Source organism: Pan troglodytes, chromosome 10, assembly GCF_028858775.2.
Source record: "Pan troglodytes isolate AG18354 chromosome 10, NHGRI_mPanTro3-v2.0_pri, whole genome shotgun sequence".
Classification (NCBI taxonomy): Eukaryota; Metazoa; Chordata; class Mammalia; order Primates; family Hominidae; genus Pan; species Pan troglodytes.
In genome coordinates, this window is record NC_072408.2 from 48,162,218 (window position 1) to 48,185,510 (window position 23,293).

General features: G+C 36.2%; 1 protein-coding gene across 1 annotated transcript in view; it reads left to right on the forward strand.

The window, feature by feature from the left end:
* RPAP3 (RNA polymerase II associated protein 3) overlaps nt 1–23,293 on the forward strand; it is a 46,394-nt gene that overhangs the window by 13,078 nt on the left and 10,023 nt on the right. The window contains exons 6-13 of the mRNA XM_016923559.4: nt 2,386–2,507; nt 3,824–3,894; nt 5,018–5,143; nt 6,117–6,244; nt 11,231–11,352; nt 13,257–13,327; nt 13,437–13,538; nt 22,686–22,924. Of these exons, the coding sequence (XP_016779048.3) occupies nt 2,386–2,507; nt 3,824–3,894; nt 5,018–5,143; nt 6,117–6,244; nt 11,231–11,352; nt 13,257–13,327; nt 13,437–13,538; nt 22,686–22,924 (981 nt within the window). The remainder of the gene's footprint in view (nt 1–2,385; nt 2,508–3,823; nt 3,895–5,017; nt 5,144–6,116; nt 6,245–11,230; nt 11,353–13,256; nt 13,328–13,436; nt 13,539–22,685; nt 22,925–23,293) is intronic.

Consider the following 23,293-nt stretch of genomic DNA (forward strand, 5'->3'; position numbering starts at 1 on the left):
CCCAGCTACTCGGGAGGGTGAGGCAGGAAAATCACTTGAGCCCAGGAGGCAGAGGTTGCAGTGAGTTGAGATCATGCCACTGCACTCCAGCCGGGGCGAGAGAGTGACGCTCTGTCTCAAAGCAAACAAACAAACAGACAGAACCCTACAGTGGATAAGTATTCAAGTGAAAGGAAGACTTGCAGATCTCTTACTTTAAATTGGAAGCTGGAAATGATTAAACTTAGTGAGGACGGCATGTCGAAAGCCAAGACTGACTGAAAGCTAGGCCTCTTGTGCCAGTTAGCCAAGATGTGAATGCAAAGGAAAAGTTCTTGAGGAAATTAAAAGGGCTACTCCAATGAACACAAATAATTAAAAGCAAAAGAAGCTTATTGTTGATGGGGAGAAGGTTTTATTGGTCTGTATAGAAGATCAAACCAGCCACAACATTCCCCTGAGCCAAAGTCCAATCCAGTGCAAGGCTCTAATGCTCTGCAATTTAGTGAAGGTTGAGAGAGGTGAGAAAGCTGCAGAAGAAAAGTTGAAAGCTAGCAGAAGTTGGTTCATGAGGTTTAAGGAAAGAAGCTGTCTCCATAACATAAAAGTGGAAGGTGAAGCAGCAGGTGCTGATGGAGAACCTGCAGAAAGTTATCCAGAAGATCTAGCTGAGGTAATTGATGAAGGTTACTGTGTTAAACAACACACACATTTTCAGTGTTGACTAAACAGCCTTCTGTTAGAAGACAGTGCCATCTAGGGCTTTCACAGCTAGAGAGAATGCCTGGCTTCAAAGGACAGTCTGATTCTCTCTCTTGTTAGGGGCTAATGCAGCTGGTGACTTTAAGTTGAAGATAGTGCTCATTTACCATTCCAAAAGTCCTAGGGCCCTTAGGAATTATGCCAAATCTACTCTGCCTGTGCTCTATAAGTAAAACAACAAAGTCTGGATGACATCTATTTATGAACTGGTTTACTGAACATTTTAAGCCAACTGTTGAGACCTACTGCTTAGAAAAAAAGATTTGTGGGAGGCCGAGGTGGGCAGATCACGAGGTCAGGAGATTGAGACCATCCTGGCAAACACGGTGAAACCCTGTCTCTACTAAAAATACAAAAAATTAGCCAGGCGTGGTGGCGGGCACCTGTAGTCCAAGCTACTTGGGAGGCTGAGGCAGGAGAATGGCGTGAACCCGGGAGGCAGAGCTTGCAGTGAGCCAGATAGTGCCACTGCACTCCAGCCTGGGCGACAGAGCAAGACTCTGTCTCAAAAAAAAAAAAAAAAAAAAAAAAAAAAGGATTTATTTCAAAGTAGTGTACTGACAGTGCACCTACTCACCCAAGATCTCTGATGGAGATGTACAAGGACATGAATGTTGTTTTCATGCCTCCTAACACAATATCCATTCTGCAGCCCATGGATCAAAGAGTCATTTTCAATTTCAATTCTTGTTATTTAAGAAATACATTTCACAGGCTATAGCTGTCATAGATCGTGATTCCTCTAGTGGATCTGGACAAAGTAGATTGAAACCTGGAAAGGATTAACTATTAGATGCCATTAAGAATGTCCATAATTCATGGGAGGAGGTCAAAATATCAGTGTTAACAGGAGTTTGGAAGAAGTTGATTTCAACTCTTATGGATGACTTTGAGGGGTTCAAGATTTTAGCGGAGGAAGATGTCACCGAATTGCTGCAATCTTGTATTCAAACTTGAATGGATGGTCAGTTGATTCTTATGGATGAGCAAAGAAAGTGGTTTCTTGAGATAGAATTTATTCCTGGTGAAGGTGCCGTGAACGTTTTTGAAATGACAACCGAAGATTTAGAACATTATATAAACTTAGTTGATAAAGTGGCAGAGTTTGAGAGGATTGACTCCAATATTGAAAGAAGTTCTGTTATGTAAATGCTATCAAATAGCATCACATGCTACCACCACCACCGTGATCGGTCAGCAGCCATCAACATCAAGGCAAGATCGTCCAACAGCACAAAGATAAATATTCACTAAAGACTCAGATAATTATTAGCATTTTTTAGCAATAAAGTTTTTTAATTAAGGTATATACATTGTTATTTAGACATAAAGCTTTTGCACACTTATTAGATTACAGTATAGTGTAAATAAAACTTTTGTATGCACTGGAAAACCAAAAAATTTGTGTGACTAGCTTTATTGTGACATTTACTTTCTTGTGGTGGTCTAGAATCAAACCCACAATATCTTTGAGGAATGGCAGTATTGCTTTTATTATGCTTAATTAACTAAAAGCAGGTGGGAAAAATGCCTTCAGTGGGTAAGTAAATTCTCTTTTCAAGGATTTCAGAAACAAATTTTGAAGTTTTGGTTTAGTAAATTAGTTTTATTAACTTTATTTATTTTAATGTTTTTAAATTGCAGATTTGCTGTTGCTGAGTCTGACTGTAATTTAGCAGTTGCCTTGAATAGAAGTTATACAAAGGCTTATTCCAGACGAGGTGCTGCTCGATTTGCTTTGCAAAAATTAGAAGAGGCCAAAAAAGGTATTTTCTAGTCACTCTCTAAAGAATTCTTTAACAGTGTTATCTCACAGATGCTATATGGAGAATACTGAGTAATCACAGTTACTACCTTCAGAGAGCTTTCTGTATTTGAACAAAGGTCATTTTTGCAACTGAAATGATATCTTGATGTTTTTAAGAAAGAATGCATTATTTGCCACCAATCAGAATTTGGTTCAAATTCTCATGTTACTAAGTACTAACTATGTGACCAGTATCTCCTCTGATTTTCAGTTTCTCATCTGTAAAATAGGCATTAAAATGTCTTGTTGGCTTTAGTGAGGCAAGAGGTAGTGTGTTTAAAGCTCATAACACATTTTTGTTCACTTACAAATTCTAAGCCTTCTGTTATTTCATAAAATAGGTTTGTGTATTATAAATCACAAAATCTGAATAAAGCTGATATTTAATTGGATTTTGCTGCTGCTTAGGTTTTTTTTTTTTTTCTTTTTTTTTTTTTTGAGACAGAGTCTTGCTTTTTCACCCAGGCTGGAGTGCAATGGTGTGATCTCTGCTCACAGCAACCTCCGCCTCCCGGGTTCAAATGATTTTCTCTGCCTCAGCCTCCCAAGTATCCGGGATTACAGGTGCCCACCACCATGCCTGGCTAATTTTTGTAATTTTAGTAGAGACAGGGTTTTGCCATGTTGGCCAGGCTGGTCTTGACTCCTGACTTCAGGTGATCTGCCCACCTCGGCCTCCCAAAGTGCTGGGATTACAGGAGTGAGCCCGGCCTGCTTCTTGGTTTTATGATATACAACTTATGATAGCAGGTATCCTTCCTGGGGCTGGTGGAAGATGGTTTGTCATGGGATTTTGTCTGCCCTGGGGGAGAAGAAGAAAGTTCAGTGGCTTGGCTCGGCACAGTGGCTTACGCCTGTAGTCCTAGCACTCTGGGAGGCCAAGGTGGGAAGACTACTTGAGGCCAGGAGTTTGAGACTAACCTGCCCAATGAGGAGAAAACCTGTCTCTACTAAAAATACAAAAATTAGCTGAACTTGTTGGCGTGTGCTTGTAGTCCCAGCTACTCAGGAGGCTGAGGTACAGAATCACTGGAACCTGGGAACTGGAGGTTGCAGTGAGCCAAGATTGCGCCACTGCACTCAGCCTGGGCAACAGAGTGAGAATCTGTCTCAAAAAAAGAAAGTTCAGTGGCCTAATGATAGTATTTCTTTGTTTCTCCTTTATTTTGCTGTAGGACAGTTGCCTGATTGTCACAGGCAACAAAAGATTGTTTTGTACAGGTTTTAAAATATTACCTATCTTTAAAAATTTTTTTTATCTTCTCTTTTACTTAGATTATGAAAGAGTATTAGAACTAGAACCAAATAACTTTGAAGCAACAAATGAACTCAGGAAAATCAGTCAGGTAAACTATAGTTATTTAAATTAAGTGTATTATGACCTTTATTTGAAGAAGTAAAGCTTTTTGCATAGATTTTGTACTATATATTTCTTAATATTGAGATTTTCTAATTTTAATTTTTTGTACTATAGAGTTTTACTAAATGAATTTGCAAGCTAGAGGGAGTGTAATGGTATTTAAAGACCCTTGATTGTTCTAGAAGTTGCCTGAGATCTTTAAGAACTACTGCTGCTTTACTCTTTCTCAGATGACAGAATTATTATTTTTTTATCCCACTGATTTTCTTCCTTTTTGGCTTATGCACTGACTGAAACATTGAGAGAAAAGTGACAGTGATTGGGGAAAGTGTGCTTTTAAATATTACCACTACTATTGCACATAAGATCTGGTAAATATGTTAACTTGATTGTAGTTGTGAACTGTATTACATATTTTTAAAATTTTGCCTTAGGTCAAATAATGACTGTGAATATTGAATTTGAGAAGTTTGGTGATGTAGTTGTAATGAACTGTTATGTCTGAAAACAGCTCCTAAAACAGTGTCTGACCCGTATAGAAATTCAATAAATATTTGTTGAATAAATGAGCAACTACTTTTAATGGATGCTACTTATTTATTTATTTAAAATAATTCAACTTGTATTTTAGATTCAAAGGGTACATGTGCAGGCTTTTTACATGGGCATATTGTATGATACTGAGGTTTGGGGTATGAATGATTCCGCCACCTAGATAGTGAGCATAGTACCCAATAGGTAGTTTTTCATCCCCTCCCCTCCCCACCCCAATGTTTCTCTCCCCAACAGGTAGTCTATAGTGTCTGTTGTTTCTGTTTATGTCCATGTGTACCCAATGTTTACCTCCCACTTATAAGTCAAAACATGCAGTATGTGGCGTTTGATACTAATTTTAATTGAAATGAGAAGCACATTAAATTTATTATATGCTTATTTTACTTTTTACTTTAATAAGTAGAAAGATTTTGAATTAGAGCAGAAAATGTTATTTTGATTATTTAAAATGTGGCAGAAATTCTAATATATTTGAGGTATTTATGTTTTAAGGTCAAATATATATGCATCTTGCATTACTTTGTTTTATTTTAGCTGACTGCTATGTCTCCTAGGCTTTAGCATCCAAAGAAAACTCATATCCAAAGGAAGCTGACATAGTGATTAAGTCAACAGAAGGAGAGCGAAAGCAAATTGAAGCACAACAGAATAAGCAGCAGGCCATTTCAGAGAAAGATCGGGTAATCCAAAGCTATTCCAACGTACAATGTATATGTTTTGCTGAGTGTTGATTTATTTCTTGTATATCAGTTAATTTCTTTCTTCTCTAATATTAAAGTTTTGCTTGAGTAGGAATTGGAAATTAAATGCACTAAAGCCTCTGGGACCTACTAATTCAAAATTTGGGTAATTGATGACTTTATATATAAATTAAAAAAATAACAATAGAAACACTTAAGTTTAGGAAACTACTTTTGAATGTTTTATTATATATTTACATATACATAGTTATAAATTTAACATAGAAGTTAATTACAATCCATTCTTATAATGTACTTTTTTCATTAATTCACACTGGACTGTTTCTGATTGAAATTCCTCTACTAATCATGAGTTGAGGTTTAGTTTATTTATTGCCTTTCCTGGACCCACAGAGGATTCCTAATAAATATTTATGAAATGATTATTGATTGTGATATTTGACTGATTATAAGTAAATGTTATAGTGAAATCAGGTATACAAATTCCAATACAGCTGAATTTATCTTATATTTGGGCATATTAAAATTATTGAAGAGTGGGCTTTATAATTCTGGTACTGTATTCTTTCACAAAATTTATTTGAGTTATGAAGTCCTTTTGTACAGCTTCTAATGTAACTTAAGACAGTATATTATTTGGACCTTTGTTAAAATAGGTTTTTAAATTTAAGCTTTGCGTAATATGTAATTAATGGAATAATAGTGAATGCTGCAAAGTAATGTATTATACATGTTTTTCCTTTTTAGTACTGAAAAGAGAATAATGCCATTAAAAAAGAAACAACCCAAACCAACAGATTTTAAAACGTGTCTCATGGGCCAGATTTTTAACAATATTCTTTCTTGAAATACTGTTGGTGAATATCCTTGCAGTGTTTCATAAGATTTGAATTCATTTATTTTTTTTTTGAATTTTTTTTTTTATTCTCCATATTTCTCTACAAAATAACAGGGGAATGGATTTTTCAAAGAGGGGAAATATGAAAGAGCAATTGAATGCTATACTCGAGGGATAGCAGCAGATGGTGCTAATGCCCTTCTTCCAGCTAACAGAGCTATGGCCTATCTGAAGATTCAGAAGTAAGTATTGGTTACATTTTAGTGCTGTTCAGGATAAAAATTTACAATAAATTGGTAAATTTTTACCATAAGTTACCTAACATGCCAATTATGGCGTGTTAGGTTAGCTCACATGCCAATTTATGGTAAATTTAAGTAAGTTAAAATTTAATTTATATATTTTTGAGCATTTAAATTAAAGTGAAATGAGAGGGGAAAAGTAGTGTGTGTGTGTGTGTGTGTGTGTGTATGTATGTGTATGTGTATGTGTGTGTTTATGTACCTGTGGTATACATAGTTCCAGGCACAAGGTGTGTATTCAGTAGATGTTCTTGTTAATATTTTCCCGCTTTTAAGTCTGGCATTACACAGTTTACCAGTTTTTCTCTAGTCGCTTTATGTATAGTATTCTGGATCTTGATTAAAAATTATTTTTCACTTCAGAGCCCCTTGGGCAAAGTCTTATCTGGAAATGTTTTATATACATACATGTATAACAAAAGAGAACTGCTGTCATTGAAACTGCTGATTAATAACATATGTAACAAACATTTGATCCTGTATTAACCAGCTTTTTCTGGATGTGCCCAAGTTGGACAATCAGTAGAATTATATCCGATGGCAGAAACTTAGACTTAGACTTTGTTTCTCTTGTTATACTTTACACACTAATGCCAGAATTTTAAAAAGCCTGTAAATAGTATAAATAGGAATTCGAAACTTCTTCAGTGCCATGAATTCCCCTTTAGCTGTATGTTGAATGCTTCTTAGGATATTTTTAAATGCTTAACTGTACAACTAGGATTACAAAGGAAACCAATTATATCAAAATATAGTTTTGAAAATATTAAAAATTGTGATATAGTAGTATATTTGATTTTTTATTAACACACCTCAAAATGAGAAATTACATTTAAAATACAGGCAAGTGCTGTATTTTATGCTCACCAATATTCAGAGTTACAGTACAAATTTAACCTGCTGCTTATTTGCATGTGATTGTACTGTATTTGAAACTACATTTAAAATACACACAAGTTAATGTTAAAAAAATTTTAAAGACATGATTGTAAGGTTTCAATAAGGACACCAAATTTTGGGATGATCCTCGACACATCTTCCACGTACTGATCAACAAGCAAGTGTGGATAGGGAATACCTGAAGCAACGTAGATGATTAGATTTCCAATGTGATAACACATGCCTTAGCTCTTTGTCTTCTGAATAACTACTAGGGCAGAGTTGCCCAACAGTTGCCAGCCTTGTCACAAGAGTATCTATAAACCAGACACTGCAATCACATGCAAATAAGCAACAGGTTAAATTTTTACTGTAATTCTGAATAGTGGTGAGCATAAGCAATATTTTGAGATACCAGTAACCGTTGTAATGTGATATGGAAATATCTGATTTTTTTTTTTTTTTTTTTGAGACAGAGTCCCCCTCTGTCACCCAGGCTGGAGTGCAGTGGTGTAATTTTGGCTCACTGCAACCTCCACCTCCCAGGTTCAAGCAATTCTCCTGCCTCAACCTCCCAAGTTGCTGGGTCTACAGGCATGCGCCATGACACCTAGCTAATTTTTGTATTTTTAGTAGAGATGGGGTTTTGCCATGTTGGCCAGGCTGGTCTCAAACTCCTGACCTCAGGTGATCTGCCCGTCTCGGCCTCCCAGAGTTCTGGGATTACAGGCATGAGCCACCGCGCCTGGCCGAAATATCTGATTTTTATTGGTGACAAAGTGATAGATACTATTGTCTGCATTTGTATTTGAAAGATAGCTAAATTTTATTTGAAGTTTAGTGAAAACAGTGATACAGTTTTTTTCCTAAACAAGTTTCCACATCCCTCAGACAATCTCAGGTTAGGAGCTCCTGTCATAGAAATAAATTTTGATTATATATTTAACCTCATTTAAAGTAATAGATATCACTAGAGATAGATTCTTTTGTTGACTAGTCAGAGTAAAGATCATTGCATCTCTTGCTCACTTATGAAAATTTTGATTTTTGCTATCGAAGAATTGTGCATTGGTTTAAAAATTGTAAAGCCTGAATTCGTTGGTTTGACTAATGCTAAGAGTAATGCCTTCTTACAGGTGAGAGATTATATATGCATTTATAAGATATCTAATTTATTGTATCAGTTTTATTTCTTTAGTTTATAATCGTATTAGTGGAATATATTATACCAAGTTAGCAGAGTATATTTTAAATTAAAAGAACTTATGACTCTTACTTGTATCTTTTCCTAGTGTATCTTTTAGATTCACAGTTAATATCAGAATTTTTTCCTGTACATGGAGACTGTTATGTATTACGGACTATGTGAGGAACATAAAAAAGCAACATTTCAAGCTTAGACTACTCCTAGTTTAGGTAACCATCCTATAGCTTGAGGTTCTATAAACTGTGTCAAATTAGAGCTAATTAGAACCAGCAGTATAGTCAGTCTTACCTACCAGTGTGCGGGGTAGCAGTAGGGAGTAAGAAGAAATTCACCTAGTTAGGCCAACCGGGATTCCTAGAGAATGTGCTTTCTGGAGGTGATAGTCTAAATTAGTAGTTTGCATTGGGAGATGAGCAAGACATCCTTGAGTTACAATAATGGAGTGCCTGTGAGCTGGCAAATTGTGGAATGTAGGCTGGTAGATGGTTAGCTTCAGAAAGGCTGAAGAAATAAGAAGATAATCAGAAATAAGGACAGAAGTTTGGGCCAACATTGTAGTCCTTGAAGAGGACTGACCAAGAACAAATCTGAGTCCTATTCTTAGAGGGAGTAAAGCATAGATTTAGAGATAGGATAAGAAGAAAATAACCCAGTAGTATTAGATATTAGATTTGGGAAACAGGGTTGAGAGTTGGTCACAAAAATAAGGTAGAATCTTGGTTGCTGGAACTGGAACCAGACTAAGACTTGATTTAGTAGAGGGTGGTTCACTTAATGGTGATTAGGGGTGGCATTTACACTAGAGCCAGAGTAGACCTAGGGCAAGTGGACCTAACTGAAAATCAGAAGGAATCAGGGCTAAGGAGCTAGGCAGAGGTGATAGTTTTTCGCACTCACCATTTTTATTCTATTTTTGATTAGTTTGTCTTTTTCTCCAACCACCTAAAAGATGTTTGTTGATTGGATTTTTCTAAATTCAGTTTACAAATGGAGTGCACAGGAGACGTGTAATAATTTTAAAGGACTTAGGTGAGTCTATTTTCAAAGAATAATCGTCTACCTCTGTGGCAACTTCAGACTTTTAGAAAAATTGTTGGGTTTTCTTCAGCTGTACAGTAGAACATGCAATTAAATATGCAATTAAATATACAATTAAAATGATTTCCTAAACATTTATATTCTAAATTTTCTTTGAATTTGGGTGTTGGAAATTTTTTGATTTACTTATTCAGCAAATATTTATTGTGCTAAAATGTATCAGGTGTTCTGTGAGGCACTGTGGAAGGTATTAAGTATACAAATATTAAATGTATAGTTGTTTTTAAGAAACCCGAAATTTGCAGGGAGCGACAGAAAAGGAGACCAATATTTGTGAAAATACGCTAAGATAGCGCTATGAAGGACACGTGCTATAGGAGTTCAGAGTGGGAAGAATACTGGCATAGACTGAGTCTAGGCAGGGGAATTCCTGGAAAGCATCTTGAAATTGTTCAAACCAAACTGAGATCTAAAGGAGTAGTATGAGTTAGTGAGGTGAAAAAACAGGAAACAGGTCAAGTGTTCTAGTGCAGGTTCAAAGACATGGGAGTAGGCAGGTTGATGGTACCTCAACCTGGAAAGGGTGAGTGGTTCGTATTATGGCTGTTATTGCAGGGGACAGTGGCAGAGAGAAGGCCAGATACTCAGGCAGGCCCCTGACTTTGCGCTCCAAAGGAATTGGACTTTATCTTGAAAAGTATGGGGGCCATGCAGGTATCTTGAATGATATAATCAGGCAAGTAGAAAATAACATTGATAAGGGCGTGAACACAGATATATTCTTTATCTCTTGCTGGAAAGTGAGTTAAATAAATCAGAGATGTTTAAGTTCATTCGAAATTCTGATTTTTTTCATATGAGATTTTGTTTTGAGGGCAAGATGACATCCATTTAGGCCTTGGGGAGAATGCAATTACAGGAGTGTTTTTTTTTTTTTTTTAATATTCTTATGAGACTTTTCAAACTTATACAAAAGTAGTATAATAAACTCCATGTGTCCATCATCTAGTTCTAACAAGCCATACTTTTTTTGGTCATATTTGTTTCAGCATTTTCCCCCCGAATTATTGTAAAGCAAATCATAAACATTATGACGTTTATCGCTAAAGAAAGGATATTTTATACATAACCACAACCATTAGCACTCCTAAGAAATTAACGATAATTCATTAATGTCCTATTAATATATGGGAATGTCTGAAGTTTTTTTGTTGTTGGGTTTTTTTGGTGGGGGGGTTGAGCTCTTCTTAAGCACCTTTTTATTGTAGAGCAGTAATGAGTAAGTCTGTAAGTCTGAATTGATTGCTGGTTGCATGGCTGAGTAGAATTTATGCAAAGTATTAAATGATATGCTATCACATTCGTACCAAGTTCTCATTTTTTTGTTTTTCTATGAGTATGGGAGGTTTACTGTGGGTAAATGTTAATAAAGTTTTATTAGAAAACTAATGCCAGTCAAAATTCTAATGTAATACCTGTGCATATTGAGACTTGGAGAAGAGGTAGGCAGAGAAGCAGTGGCATTCTTTTGTCTGCCCTAGTCATATTTTTGCATTATTATTTCATCGCTCCAGCAGACTCTCCTAACATTCCCTCAATCTGGTACCTTCTCCCTCCTCACCAAATGATTCCAGGATTTGGTGAGAATAAAAAATTTATAAAATAGTTCTCCACTTCAAACACAGATTTAGAAGTTAGTGATTGAAATTATATACAAGCTTTTTAAATTAGAAACTTAGTTTATATGACATTTTTCCATAAGCTGCCTTTTTTCCAGTCAGTAATTTTATCATGTTCAATAGATATGAAGAAGCTGAAAAAGACTGCACACAAGCCATTTTATTAGATGGCTCATATTCTAAAGCTTTTGCCAGAAGAGGAACTGCAAGAACATTTTTGGGAAAGCTAAATGAGGCAAAACAAGGTAAGACTTTATAACAGCTGGCACTCAGTCATCCTGATGAGTGCCCAAGTTATAGAAGCAGAGATTCATGTAGCTTACCCATGGTTCAAAGATACTGAACTTAGGGAATTATGTTTTCTTTCCACAGTTTAGATCACGAATAGATTTGGAGGAATGCAGCTTCCGCAATGTACCAGATTATCTTTTTGTTTAGTAGCATTCTGGCTAATTTTGTTTAGTACATTCTGGCTAATTGCCAGTCAATATTAATGAAAAATTTTAATTATACATGAGAATGGAAAACGATAAAAAGACCAGAATGGAAAGGAAGGGAATCAGTGTTGTTGAGCGAAAGGGACTCACTGTGTGATATGCTTGAAGCCAATACTGTGACATCAGGTTTTTGAGAAAAGGCTTTATTTATATTGAAAGTTGACTCCTAAAGAGACAGGAATCAAACCCAAATCTGTCTCCTTGTCCTGGCCTTAAGGCAGTAATTTTATTAGAAAGGGTTTAGGGAGGTGGATACTGGAATTAGCAGGTAATTAGTGGAAGGAAAGGGAAAAGTTCTTGGGCATATGTAGCTATCTCTTCTTGCTAACTAATGGATTGCAGGTGCAAATTTGGGGTAGTTAGTAGAACTTGGTGGAAATTCAGTTTGTGACATCAGCAAACTCGTTTTTGTGCAAACTCCACTTGGCCATCTTGGTTCCAAATGATTTCAGCCTGTTTTTTTGTTTGTTTTTTTTTTAATCCCAGTAAGCAGAGGAAGTTTCTTTGTTTCAGCAAGTTGTATCTTTTCCTATCTGCCATCCTACAAACTGAAGAATTTCTGTTAGTGATTGATTTTTTTTTTTTAAAAAAACTCTTCGGGCTGTGGTTTTATCAGCAGGTAGGGAATGGAGGATAATGGAGATCTGATACCATTTTAATTCTTGATACTATTTTTTTTCTTTGTTTTTATGGTCTTCTCTTTTAGGGTATTCATTGAATTAGTCTTTTCAGAGAACCAACTTGGTTCTCCTGTGTGTGTTTTCTATTTAATTTCCTTCTGCTTTTTATTTTATTCCTTCAACTTTCTTTTGGTTTAATTTGCTGTTTTTCTAGCTTCTTGAGATCAGTACTTAGATAATTGATTTTCAGCCTCTGTTCTTTCCTGGTATGTGCATTTAAAATCTGGCAGTTTCTCTATAAGCCTGTTAGCTACAGCAGTGTTTTTTTTATTGTGGTTAAAAAAATATGTAACGTTAAATTTATTATTTTAACCATTTTTCGATATATAGCTCAGTGGCATTAAATACATTTACATTGTGCAGCCATCACCACTGTCCATCACCAGAACTTTGTCATCATCCCATTCTAAAACTCTATACACATTAAACAATAACTCTCCATTCTCCTCTCCTCCCAGCCCTAGTAACCTCCATTCTACTTTCTGTCTCTGAATTTGACTGTTCTAGATATCCTGTGTAAGTGGAATCATGCAGTATTTGTCCTTTTGCCTCTGCTTATTTAACTTAGCATAAGTCCATGTTGGAACATATATCAGAATTTCATTCCTTTTTAAGGCTGAGTAATACTTTGTTGTATGTAATTCTCTTATTCTATTAATATTTTACATTTAGTGAGTTACTCTGTCATTTGTTTACATGGTGAACTTTGCTAAGTTAGATGACCTCTAGGGGCCTCAGTTTTATCACCTTTAAAGTGGGGTTGTAGTGAGGGTTACGTGAACATTCATATAAAACAACTACAACAGTGTTCAGTAAATGTTCTTACTATAGCTCACCTGTTTCCTAGTAATCTGAGTAAAACTGCTTGAGCTAAAAATGTGATTACTAACTGAATATATCATGAATATACATGCGAATATGAAAACTCCACATTTTAACTATGTTGTAATGTTTTTTAAAAATTCACTTTAGATTTTGAAACTGTTTTACTTCTGGAACCTGGAAATAAGCAAGCAGTAACTGAACTCTCCAAAATTAAAAAGGTAATGTATTCTTTTCACCCAAACATGGTCATATTTTCTGAAACATAAATATATTTATTTGTTGTATAATAAATATTTTGATAGTTATGATTATAAATTTATTTTCAAGGAATTAATTGAGAAAGGACACTGGGATGATGTCTTTCTTGATTCCACACAAAGACAAAATGTGGTAAAACCCATTGATAATCCACCGCATCCTGGATCAACTGTAAGTAAAGCACTTTCATTTTTTCCTTGCCATTTAAATATGTTGTAATAGGAGAATTGGAAACCAACTATTGTATTAATAAACTTTTTTTTTAAAATTATACTTTAAGTTCTAGGGTACATGTGCACAACGTGCAGATCTGATACATAGGTATACATGTGCCATGTTGGTTTGCTGCACCCATCAACTCATCATTTACATTAGGTATTTCTCCTAATGCTATCCCTCCCCCAACCCACCACCCGCAACAGGTCCCAGTGTGTGATGTTCCCTGCCCTGTGTCCAGGTGATCTCATTGTTCAGTTCCCACCTATGAGTGAGAACATGCGGTGTTTGGTTTTCTGTCTTGTGGTAGTTTGCTGAGAATGATGGTTTCCAGCTTCATCCATGTCCCTGCAAAGGGCATGAACTCATCGTTTTTTATGGCTGCATAGTATTCCGTGGTGTATATGTGCCACATTTTCTTAATCTAGTCTGTCATTGGTGGATATTTGGGTTGGTTCCAAGTCTTTGCTGTTGTGAATAGTGCCTCAGTAAACATACGTGTGCATGTGTCTTTATAGTAGCATGATTTATAATCCTTTGGATATATACCCAGTAATGGGATTGCTGGGTCAAATGGTAATTCTAGTTCTAGATCCTTGAGGAATCGCCACACTGTCTTCCACAATGGTTGAACCAGTTTACACTCCCAGGAACAGTGTAAAAGCGTTCCTATTTCTCCACATCCTCTCCAGCATCTGTTGTTTCCTGACTTTTTAATGATTGCCATTCTAACTGGCATGAGATGGTATCTCATTGTGGTTTTGATTTGCATTTCTCTGATGGCCAGTGATGATGAGCATTTTTTCATGTGTCTGTTGGCTGCATAAATGTCTTCTTTTTAGAAGTGTCTGTTCATATCCTTTGCCCACTTTTTGATGGGGTTGTTTGTTTTTTTCTTGTAAATTTGTTTGAGTTCTTTGTAGATTCTGGATATTAGCCCTTTGTCAGAGGGTAGATTGCAAAAATTTTCTCCCATTCTGTAGGTTGCCTGTTCACTCTGATGGTACTTTCTTTTGCCGTGCAGAAGCTCTTTAGTTTAATTAGATCCCATTTGTCTATTATGGCTTTCATTGCCATTGCTTTTGTTGTTTTAGTCATGAAGTCCTTGCCTATGCCTGTGGCCTGAATGGTATTGCCTAGGTTTTCTTGTAGGGTTTTTATGGTTTTAGGTCTAACATTTAAGTCTTTAATCCATCTTGAATTAATTTTTGTATACGGTGTAAGGAAGGGATCCAGTTTCAGCTTTCTACATATGGCTAGCCAGTTTTCCCAGCACCATTTATTAAATAGGGAATCCTTTTCCCATTTCTTGTTTTTGTTAGGTTTGTCAAAGATCAGATGGTTTTAGATGTGTGGTGTTATTTCTGAGGCCTCTGTTCTGTTCCATTGGTCTATATCTCTGTTTTGGTACCAGTACCATGCTGTTTCGGTTATTGTAGTCTTCTAGTATAGTTTGAGGTCAGGTAGCCTGATGCCTCCAGCTTTGTTCTTTTTGCTTAGGATTGTCTTGGCAATGTGGGCTCTTTTTTGGTTCCATATGAACTTTAAAGTAGTTTTTTTCCAATTCTGTGAAGAAAGTCATTGGTAGCTTGATGGGGATGGCATTGAATCTATAAATTACTTTGGGCAGTATGGCCATTTTCACAATATTGATTCTTCCTATCCATGAGCATGGAATATTCTTCCATTTGTTTGTGTCCTCTTTTATTTCGTTGAGCAGTGGTTTGTAGTTCTCCTTGAAGAGAATTGGATTCCTAGGTATTTTATTCTCTTTGTAACAATTGTATTATTCTCTTTGTAGCAATTGTAAATGGGAGTTCACTCATGATTTGGCTCTCTGCTTGTCTGTTAATGGTGTATAGGAATGCTTGTGATTTTTGCACATTGATTTTGTATCCTGAGACTTTGCTGAAGTTGCCTATCAGCTTAAGGAGATTTTGGGCTGAGACGATGGGGTTTTCTAAATATACAATCATGTCATCTGCAAACACGACAATTTGACTTCCTCATTTCCTAATTGAATACCCTTTATTTCTTTCTCTTGCCTGATTGCCCTGGCCAGAACTTCCGACACTGTGTTGAATAGGAGTGGTGAGAGAGGGCATCCTTGTCTTGTGCTGGTTTTCAAAGGGAATGCTTCCAGTTTTTGCCCATTTAGTATGATATTGGCTGTGGGTTTGTCATAAATAGCTCTTATTATTTTGAGAAACATTCCATCAATACCTAGTTTATTGAGTGTTTTTAGCATGAAGCACTGTTGAATTTTGTCAAAGGCCTTTTCTGCATCTATTGGGATAACCATGTGGTTTTTGTCATTGGTTCTGTTTATGTGATGGATTACGTTTATTGATTTGCATATATTGAACCAGCCTTTCTTCCCTGGGATGAAGCCAGCTTGATCGTGGTGGATAAGGTTTTTGGTGTGCTACTGGATTCGGTTTGCCAGTATTTTATTGAGGATTTTCACATTGATGTTCATCAGGGATATTGGTCTAAAATTCTCTTTTTTTTGTTGTGTCTCTGCCAGGCTTTGGTATCAGGATGTTGCTGGCCTCATAAAATGAGTTAGGGAGGATTCCCTCTTTTTCTATTGATTGGAATAGTTTCAGGAGGAATGGTACCAGCTCCTCTTTGTACCTCTGGTAGAATTCAGCTGTGAATCCGTCTGGTCCTGGACTTGTTTTGGTTGGTAGGCTATTATTGCCTGAATTTCAGAGCCTGTTATTGGTCTATTCAGAGATTGAACTTCTTCCTGGTTGTCTTGGGAGGCTGTATGTGTCCAGGAATTTATCCATTCCTCCTACATTTTCTAGTTTATTTGCGTAGAGGTGTTTGTAGTATTCTCTGATGGTAGTTTGTATTTCTGTGGGATCAGTGGTGATATCTCCTTTATCATTTTGTATTGTGTATATTTGATTCTTCTCTCTTTTCTTCTTTATTAGTCTTGCTAGTGGTCTATCAATTTTGATGATCTTTTCAAAAAACCAGCTCCTGGATTCATTGATGTTTTGAAGGGTTTTTTTGTGTCTATCACTTTCAGTTCTGCTCTGATCATAGTTACTTCTTGCCTTCTGCTAGGTTTTGAATTTGTTTGCTCTTGCTTCTTTAGTTCTTTTAATTGTGATGTTAGGGTGTCAATTTTAGATCTTTTCCTGGTTTCTCTTGTGGGCATTTAGTGTTATAAATTTCCTTCTACACACTGCTTTAAATGTGTCCCAGAGATTCTCGTACATTGTGTCTTTGTTCTCATTGGTTTCCAAGAACATCTTTATTTCTGCCTTCATTTCGTTAGTTACCCAGTAGTCATTCAGGAGCAAGTTGTTCAATTTCCATGTAGTTGTGCAGTTTTGAGTGAGTTTCTTAATCCTGAGTTCTAATTTGATTGCACTGTGGTCTGAGAGACAGTTTGTTGTGATTTCTGTTCTTTCACATTTGCTGAGGAGTGCTTTACTTCCAGTTGTGTGGTCAGTTTTGGAATAAGTGTGATGTGGTGCTGAGAAGAATGTATATTCTGTTGATTTAGGGTGGAGAGTTCTGTAGATGTCTATTAGGTCTGCTTGTTGCAGAGCTGAGTTCAGGTCCTGGATATCCTTGTTAACCTTCTGTCTCGTTGATCTGTCCAATATTGACAGTGGGGTGTTAAAGTCTCCCATTATTATTGTTTGGGAGTCTAAGTCTCTTTGTAGGTCTCTAAGGACTTGCTTTATGAATCTGAGTGCTCCTGTATTGGGTGCATATATATTTAGGATAGTTAGATCTTCTTGTTGAATTGATCCCTTTACCATTAGGTAGTGGCTTTCTTTGTCTCTTTTGATCTTTGTTGGTTTAACATCTGTTTTATCAGAGACTGGGATTGCAACCCCTGCTTTTTTTTGCTTTCCATTTGCTTGTTAGATCTTCCTCCATGCCTTTATTTTGAGCCTATGTGCGTCTTTGCACGTGAGATGGGTCTCCTGAATGCAGCACACTGATGGGTCTTTACTCTATCCAATTTGCAGTCTTTGTGTTTTAATTGGGGCATTTAGCCCATTTACATTTAAGGGTAATATTGTTATGTGTGAATTTGATCCTGTCATTATGATGTTCGCTGGTTATTTTGACTGTTAATTGATGCAGTTTCTTCCTAGCATCAATGGTCTTTACAATTTGGCCTGTTTTTGCAGTGGCTGGTACTGGTTGTTTCTTTCCATGTTTAGTGCTTCCTTCAGAAGCTCTTGTAAGGCAAGCTGGGTGGTGACACAATCTGTCAGCATTTGCTTGTCTGTAAAGGATTTTATTTCTCCTTCACTTAGGAAGCTTAGTTTGGCTAGATATGAAATTCTGGGTTGAAAATTCTTTTCATTAAGAATGTTGAACATTGGCCCCTACTGTCTTCTGGCTTGTAGGGTTTCTGCTGAGAGATCTGCTGTTAGTCTGATGGGCTTTCCTCTGTGGATAACTCGACCTTTCTCTCTGACTGCCCTTAACACTTTTTCCTTCATTTCAACCTCGGTAAATCTGACAATTTTGTGTCTTGGGGTTGCTCTTCTCGAGGAGTATCTTTGTGGCATTCTCTGTATTTTGTGAATTTGAATGTTGGCCTGCCTTGCTAGGTTGGGGAAGTTCTCCTGGATAATATCCTAAGTGTGTTTTCCAACGTGGTTCCATTCTCCCCATCACTTTCAGGTACACCAATCAATCGTAAATTTGCTCTTTTCACATAGTCCCATATTTCTTGGAGGCTTTGTTTGTTTCTTTTACTCTTTTTTCTCTAACCTTGTCTTGTCGCTTTATTTCATTAATTTGATCTTCAATCACTGATACCCTTTCTTCCACTTTATCGAATTGGCTACTGAAGCTTGTGCATGCATCACGAAGTTCTCATGCCATGGTTTTCAGTTCCATCGGTCATTTAAGGTCTTCTCTGCACTGTTTATTGTAGTTAGTCATTCGTCTAATCTTTTTTCAAGGTTTTTAGTTTCCTTATGATGAGTTCGAACATCCTCCTTTAGCTTGGAGAAGTTTGTATTGCGGACCTTCTGAAGCCTACTTCTGTCAACTTGTCAAAGTCATTCTCCGTCCAGCTTAGTTCCGTTGCTGGTGAGGAGCTGTGTTCCTTTGGAAGAGAATAGGTGCTCTGATTTTTAGAATTTTCAGCTTTTTTGCTCTGGTTTCTCCCCATCTTTGTGGTTTAATCTCCCTTTGGTCTTTGATGTTGGTGACCTCAGTTGGAAATGTAGAAATCACCCTTCTTCTGCGTTGATCACGCTGGGAGCTGCAGATTGGAGCTGTGCCTATTCGGCCATCTTGGAACGCCCCCTAACTCTTAAAGGAAATGTTGAAATGTCTTACTGGGGCACTTTTTTTTTTTTTTTTTTTTTAGAATCTTTAAAAAATACTTCCTAGGATTACTGATGTATAAGGGAAATTTAGTGGCGTTTAGAGTTTTGGGATAACTTTTTAAGTGAGTATTTTAATTTAACACTATCAGTTTAAATATTTCTGCCTATTTCTCTTATATTAAAGGAATTTCAAGCAGTTTTACATTTTATAGAAATCAAATGTCTTTGTATTTTTATTACTGTTCTTTTCTGAAGTTGGGATAAACACCCTTGCATCAAGTAAATTATGAAATATACATACAGAAAAGTACACAAGACAAATTATGATTTAGAGAATAATTACAAAGTGAACACCCATGAAATCACCGAGTCAGAAAATTAAGACATCACCCCTAAAAAACCTCTCTGTGTACCCCTGACTGATGAAGATCCTCTTCCTGCCCTCTTAAACTGTTATGCATAGACGATCCTTTGCATAACAGTTTTCTTTATTAGAAATAACAATTTCATAAGGAAGTCAGAGGAGGTATTTTTATCCTCTTTTTATAAAGGCAGAAAAGGAAAGTTTGTTTTGCTATGTTTGTACTAGTTAGTAGTAGCAAATAGATTTCTTAGTTTAATAGTTTTCCAGTGCATTTAATATGACTGTATTCTTTTTTTTTTTTTTTTTTTTTTTTGAGACGGAGTTTCACTCTTTGTACCCCAGGCTGGAGTGCAGTGGCGCGATCTCAGCTCACTGCAACCTCTGACTTCTGGGTTCAAGTGATTCTCCTGCCTCAGCCTCCCTGGTAGCTGGGATTACAGGCACCTGCCATCATGCCTGGCTAATTTTTGTATTTTTAGTAGAGACAGGGTTTCACCATGTTGGCCAGACTGGTCTTGAACTCCTGACCTCACGTGATCTGCCCACCGTGGCCTCCCAAAGTGCTAGGATTACAGGCATGAGCCACCATGCCTGGCCTATTACGACCGTATTCTTGGTAATACTGGTTGTGTGTGTTGTGTGTGCTAGGCATAAATCTAGTTGTTTTCACACATTATGGTCATTTTCATATATTTATTTACTGTTCTTTTCAGTAAAAGTGATTATTTAATTAAATGTAGTTTAAACTTTTACATCTTTGTAAGACTTCTTTACAAAAATTAATGCACAAGTTTACAGAAGGCCTTTGTTAGACGTCACTGTCCATAATTATAAAAACATTGCCACATGATATGTGTAATATCCCATGACTAAATACCATAAGTAGCTTTTACAAATATGTTGGGCCCACCTTCTTGTTAAAAATGAATTTATGTTAATAGTTGTGAAAATACAATGTGAATTTAAATCTCTATGGCAATATGACAGAACAAAACACCTCTAGGAAATGAGAAATCTTGGGGTAAACTGTTCTGTAAATGATCCAAAATCAACAAAGTTAGTATCCTAGTGGGAAGGGAAAAAAATTGCTGTTGATTTTTATAATGGATCTTCATGATAAATAAAAATGTCGGCATTATTTTTAAAAAGTAGAGGATAGCAGTTTGGTATAATGCCTTTGAGACTGGATTTGAGCCCCACTTGATAAACTTTGCAATCTTGAGCAAGTTAGTTAATCCCTGCGTTATCCTTACTTTTTCTCCATAAATTGAGAATAACTCACAGATTAGTTTATATCAAAGGAAATAATGTGCATAAATGCTGAGGCAATTTCAGGTGAAACAAATTTTAGTTTCCTTTTTAGTCACGTATTTGTGACACCACCTGGTCACCAGAGAAAGTGGTGAGGAAAGAAAGGAAGACTACGGAAAGTAGAGAGAGAAGAGAATGAGTCTCAGGATTATTGAAATGAAAGGCTAGGGCAGGGTAGTCTGTGCTTGAAGGGCTGGCAGCTTGGAGGTATTTTTAGCAAACCTCTAGACAGAGGGTAGGAGAGTAGAGATGTAGGTGAACTTGGGCCTGGGGTTTCCCCTGAGAGTGGTAATAAGTGAAAGTTTTCCTGATCCTTTTGTCTCTGCTAAAATATCTTATTTTGCTTTATTTCCTTTTTTTTTTTTCTTCATGTTTCTGTTTCCTGATGTCAAAACTTCACCTGTTTGGTCCCTTTTTCTCTTTATTCCTTTGTTCTTCTCTCTCTCTCTCACTTTTTTTTTAAATGGTCACAATATACAACTAAATAAAATGTTACGCTTCCGAGTCATGATTTTAAAAAAGGAGTGAATTGAACCTTTCATATTTTCTTAAGTTCTTTCTATAGTGGTTTCTTTTATGGTTTACTCCTGTTACTAGCATACTGTTCTTCCCCACAGTCCTTCCAGCTGTCATCAGTGACCCTCAGTGGCTCTCAGTACCCCGGGTCTACACTTAACAGAGACCAATGATTAGGAAATTCATAAATTCAAATCATTATTTACATATCTGTTGTCAAGGATAGGGTTTAATACACATATCCATTCTTGATCAGTATCTTGATAAAAACTTTTGCTGATACAGTTCTTAGCAAAGCATAGGCCTTAACTTAATATGATTATTCTTTAAAATAGAACTGCTTGAAGAATTCTGTTATAAATTTTCTTACAGCTTTTTCATTTTTGTACCTTCGTTTAGTAACACTCATTTATTACCATTGGGTCATATCTTAGCTGCATTAATGGAATTTCTGGTTTTAACGTTGAGTTTGTTATCTATTGCAGAAGAAGAAGTGCTTATATTTACAACTTTTCAATTTATAATTCAACTATGTAGTTGGAATGTATACTTAGAGTACATTGAGGAAAGTTTTCTTCTCTTTTCTAAAGATAAAACAAATTTCAAACATATACAAAAGTATATAGCTGCAACTGTTAATCAATATTTGCAAATTTTAGACGAAGCTTTTCTTAACTTGTTTCATTTTTCAATACCTTTGGTGGAACAATAGCTCCTCAGTGTATTTCTGTGTGTTTGGTATGATGATATAGTGAAGAGTATTGTTATATTTTATTAGATATACATATATTATTAAATATCAACATAAGTTGAAAATGACACGTGTGTAGTGATTGAGATAAACAATGAAAGCCATTTATTTTATTAAATTGGAAAAAAGGGTTTACTTTTACCAACTTTGTGAATATTACTTGGCAGATTTTTAATCCTGGGCTAGTTTTATCCAGCTGCTATATATTGAGACAATGTGTTTAGGTTTTAATGATAGTCTATCCCATACATAATGCTGGTTATTGTCTGCCCTTATTCCACTTGCCTTCAGTTAGTCCACAATACTGCTGTTGGTTTGGTAATTTCTTTGCTGTATTGCCCCTAGAATAGAGTCCAGACTCCTTTCATGGCATCCAAGTCCCTTCATAAGCTGTCTTCAAACAGCCTTTGAGGCTTCATCTCCACCATGCCGTGCCTTGCACCAGCCCCACTGGACTTCTCACCTTTCCACTGACTGTGCTGCACCCTTCAACTTTGCCATTCCTGTGTGCTTTTTCTGTGAAGGCTTCCCTCATGCCAGTGTTTATCTTCCTTCCTGTGTTATCTTAGCGTTTTGTGCTTTCATCTCTTAAACATGCCCATGGCCTTATATATTTACGTATACATGTCTCTCTCCCTTGTTTCGACCTACCTGGGATAAGTGCTTTGTATAGCTTTTTATTTTTGTATTCTCAGACTTCTAAGTCTGTCTAGCCACCAAATTGAATTTACTAATCACTGGGATATTAGCTGTAAGATCATTGCAGCCTTTTAACTTGTGACCCTAAAATAGGAAACCTTTAATATTTTGATTTAAGGAATTGATTTTAATTGTTTTAGAAACCACTCAAGAAGGTTATTATTGAAGAAACTGGTAATTTGATACAGACTATTGATGTGCCAGATAGCACTACTGCTGCTGCTACAGAGAATAATCCTATTAATCTAGCAAATGTAATAGCAGCCACAGGCACCACAAGTAAGAAGAATTCAAGCCAAGATGATCTTTTTCCCACAAGTGATACTCCAAGAGCAAAAGTATTGAAAATAGAAGAAGTCAGTGATACTTCATCCCTGCAGTGAGTAGAAATGCTGTTATTTGCTGATCATCCAGAATGGGATAATTCCAATGGAGAATTGATATTACTGAGACTTCTGATTTGTACTCATCATGCTAATTTTTTGAACTGCCTAACTTAAGTTTCTAGCTTTTCTTTTTTGTTTGTACTTATTGTAAGGGTGATTTTGCTTAAAGAATGATTACTATTTTTTTTTTTAACCACAGTGTGAAATTTAAAGATGATAAGAAGGTATCTTGAAAATTGATTTTGTTTAAAAATTTTCATTTCTAGGATTTCAGTTTTATTATTTAGTTCAGCAAAATTTTAGTTTTTTAAAAGGAAGCTTCATAAAAATGTAGAATTTATGGATTGCCATTATTTCATCCA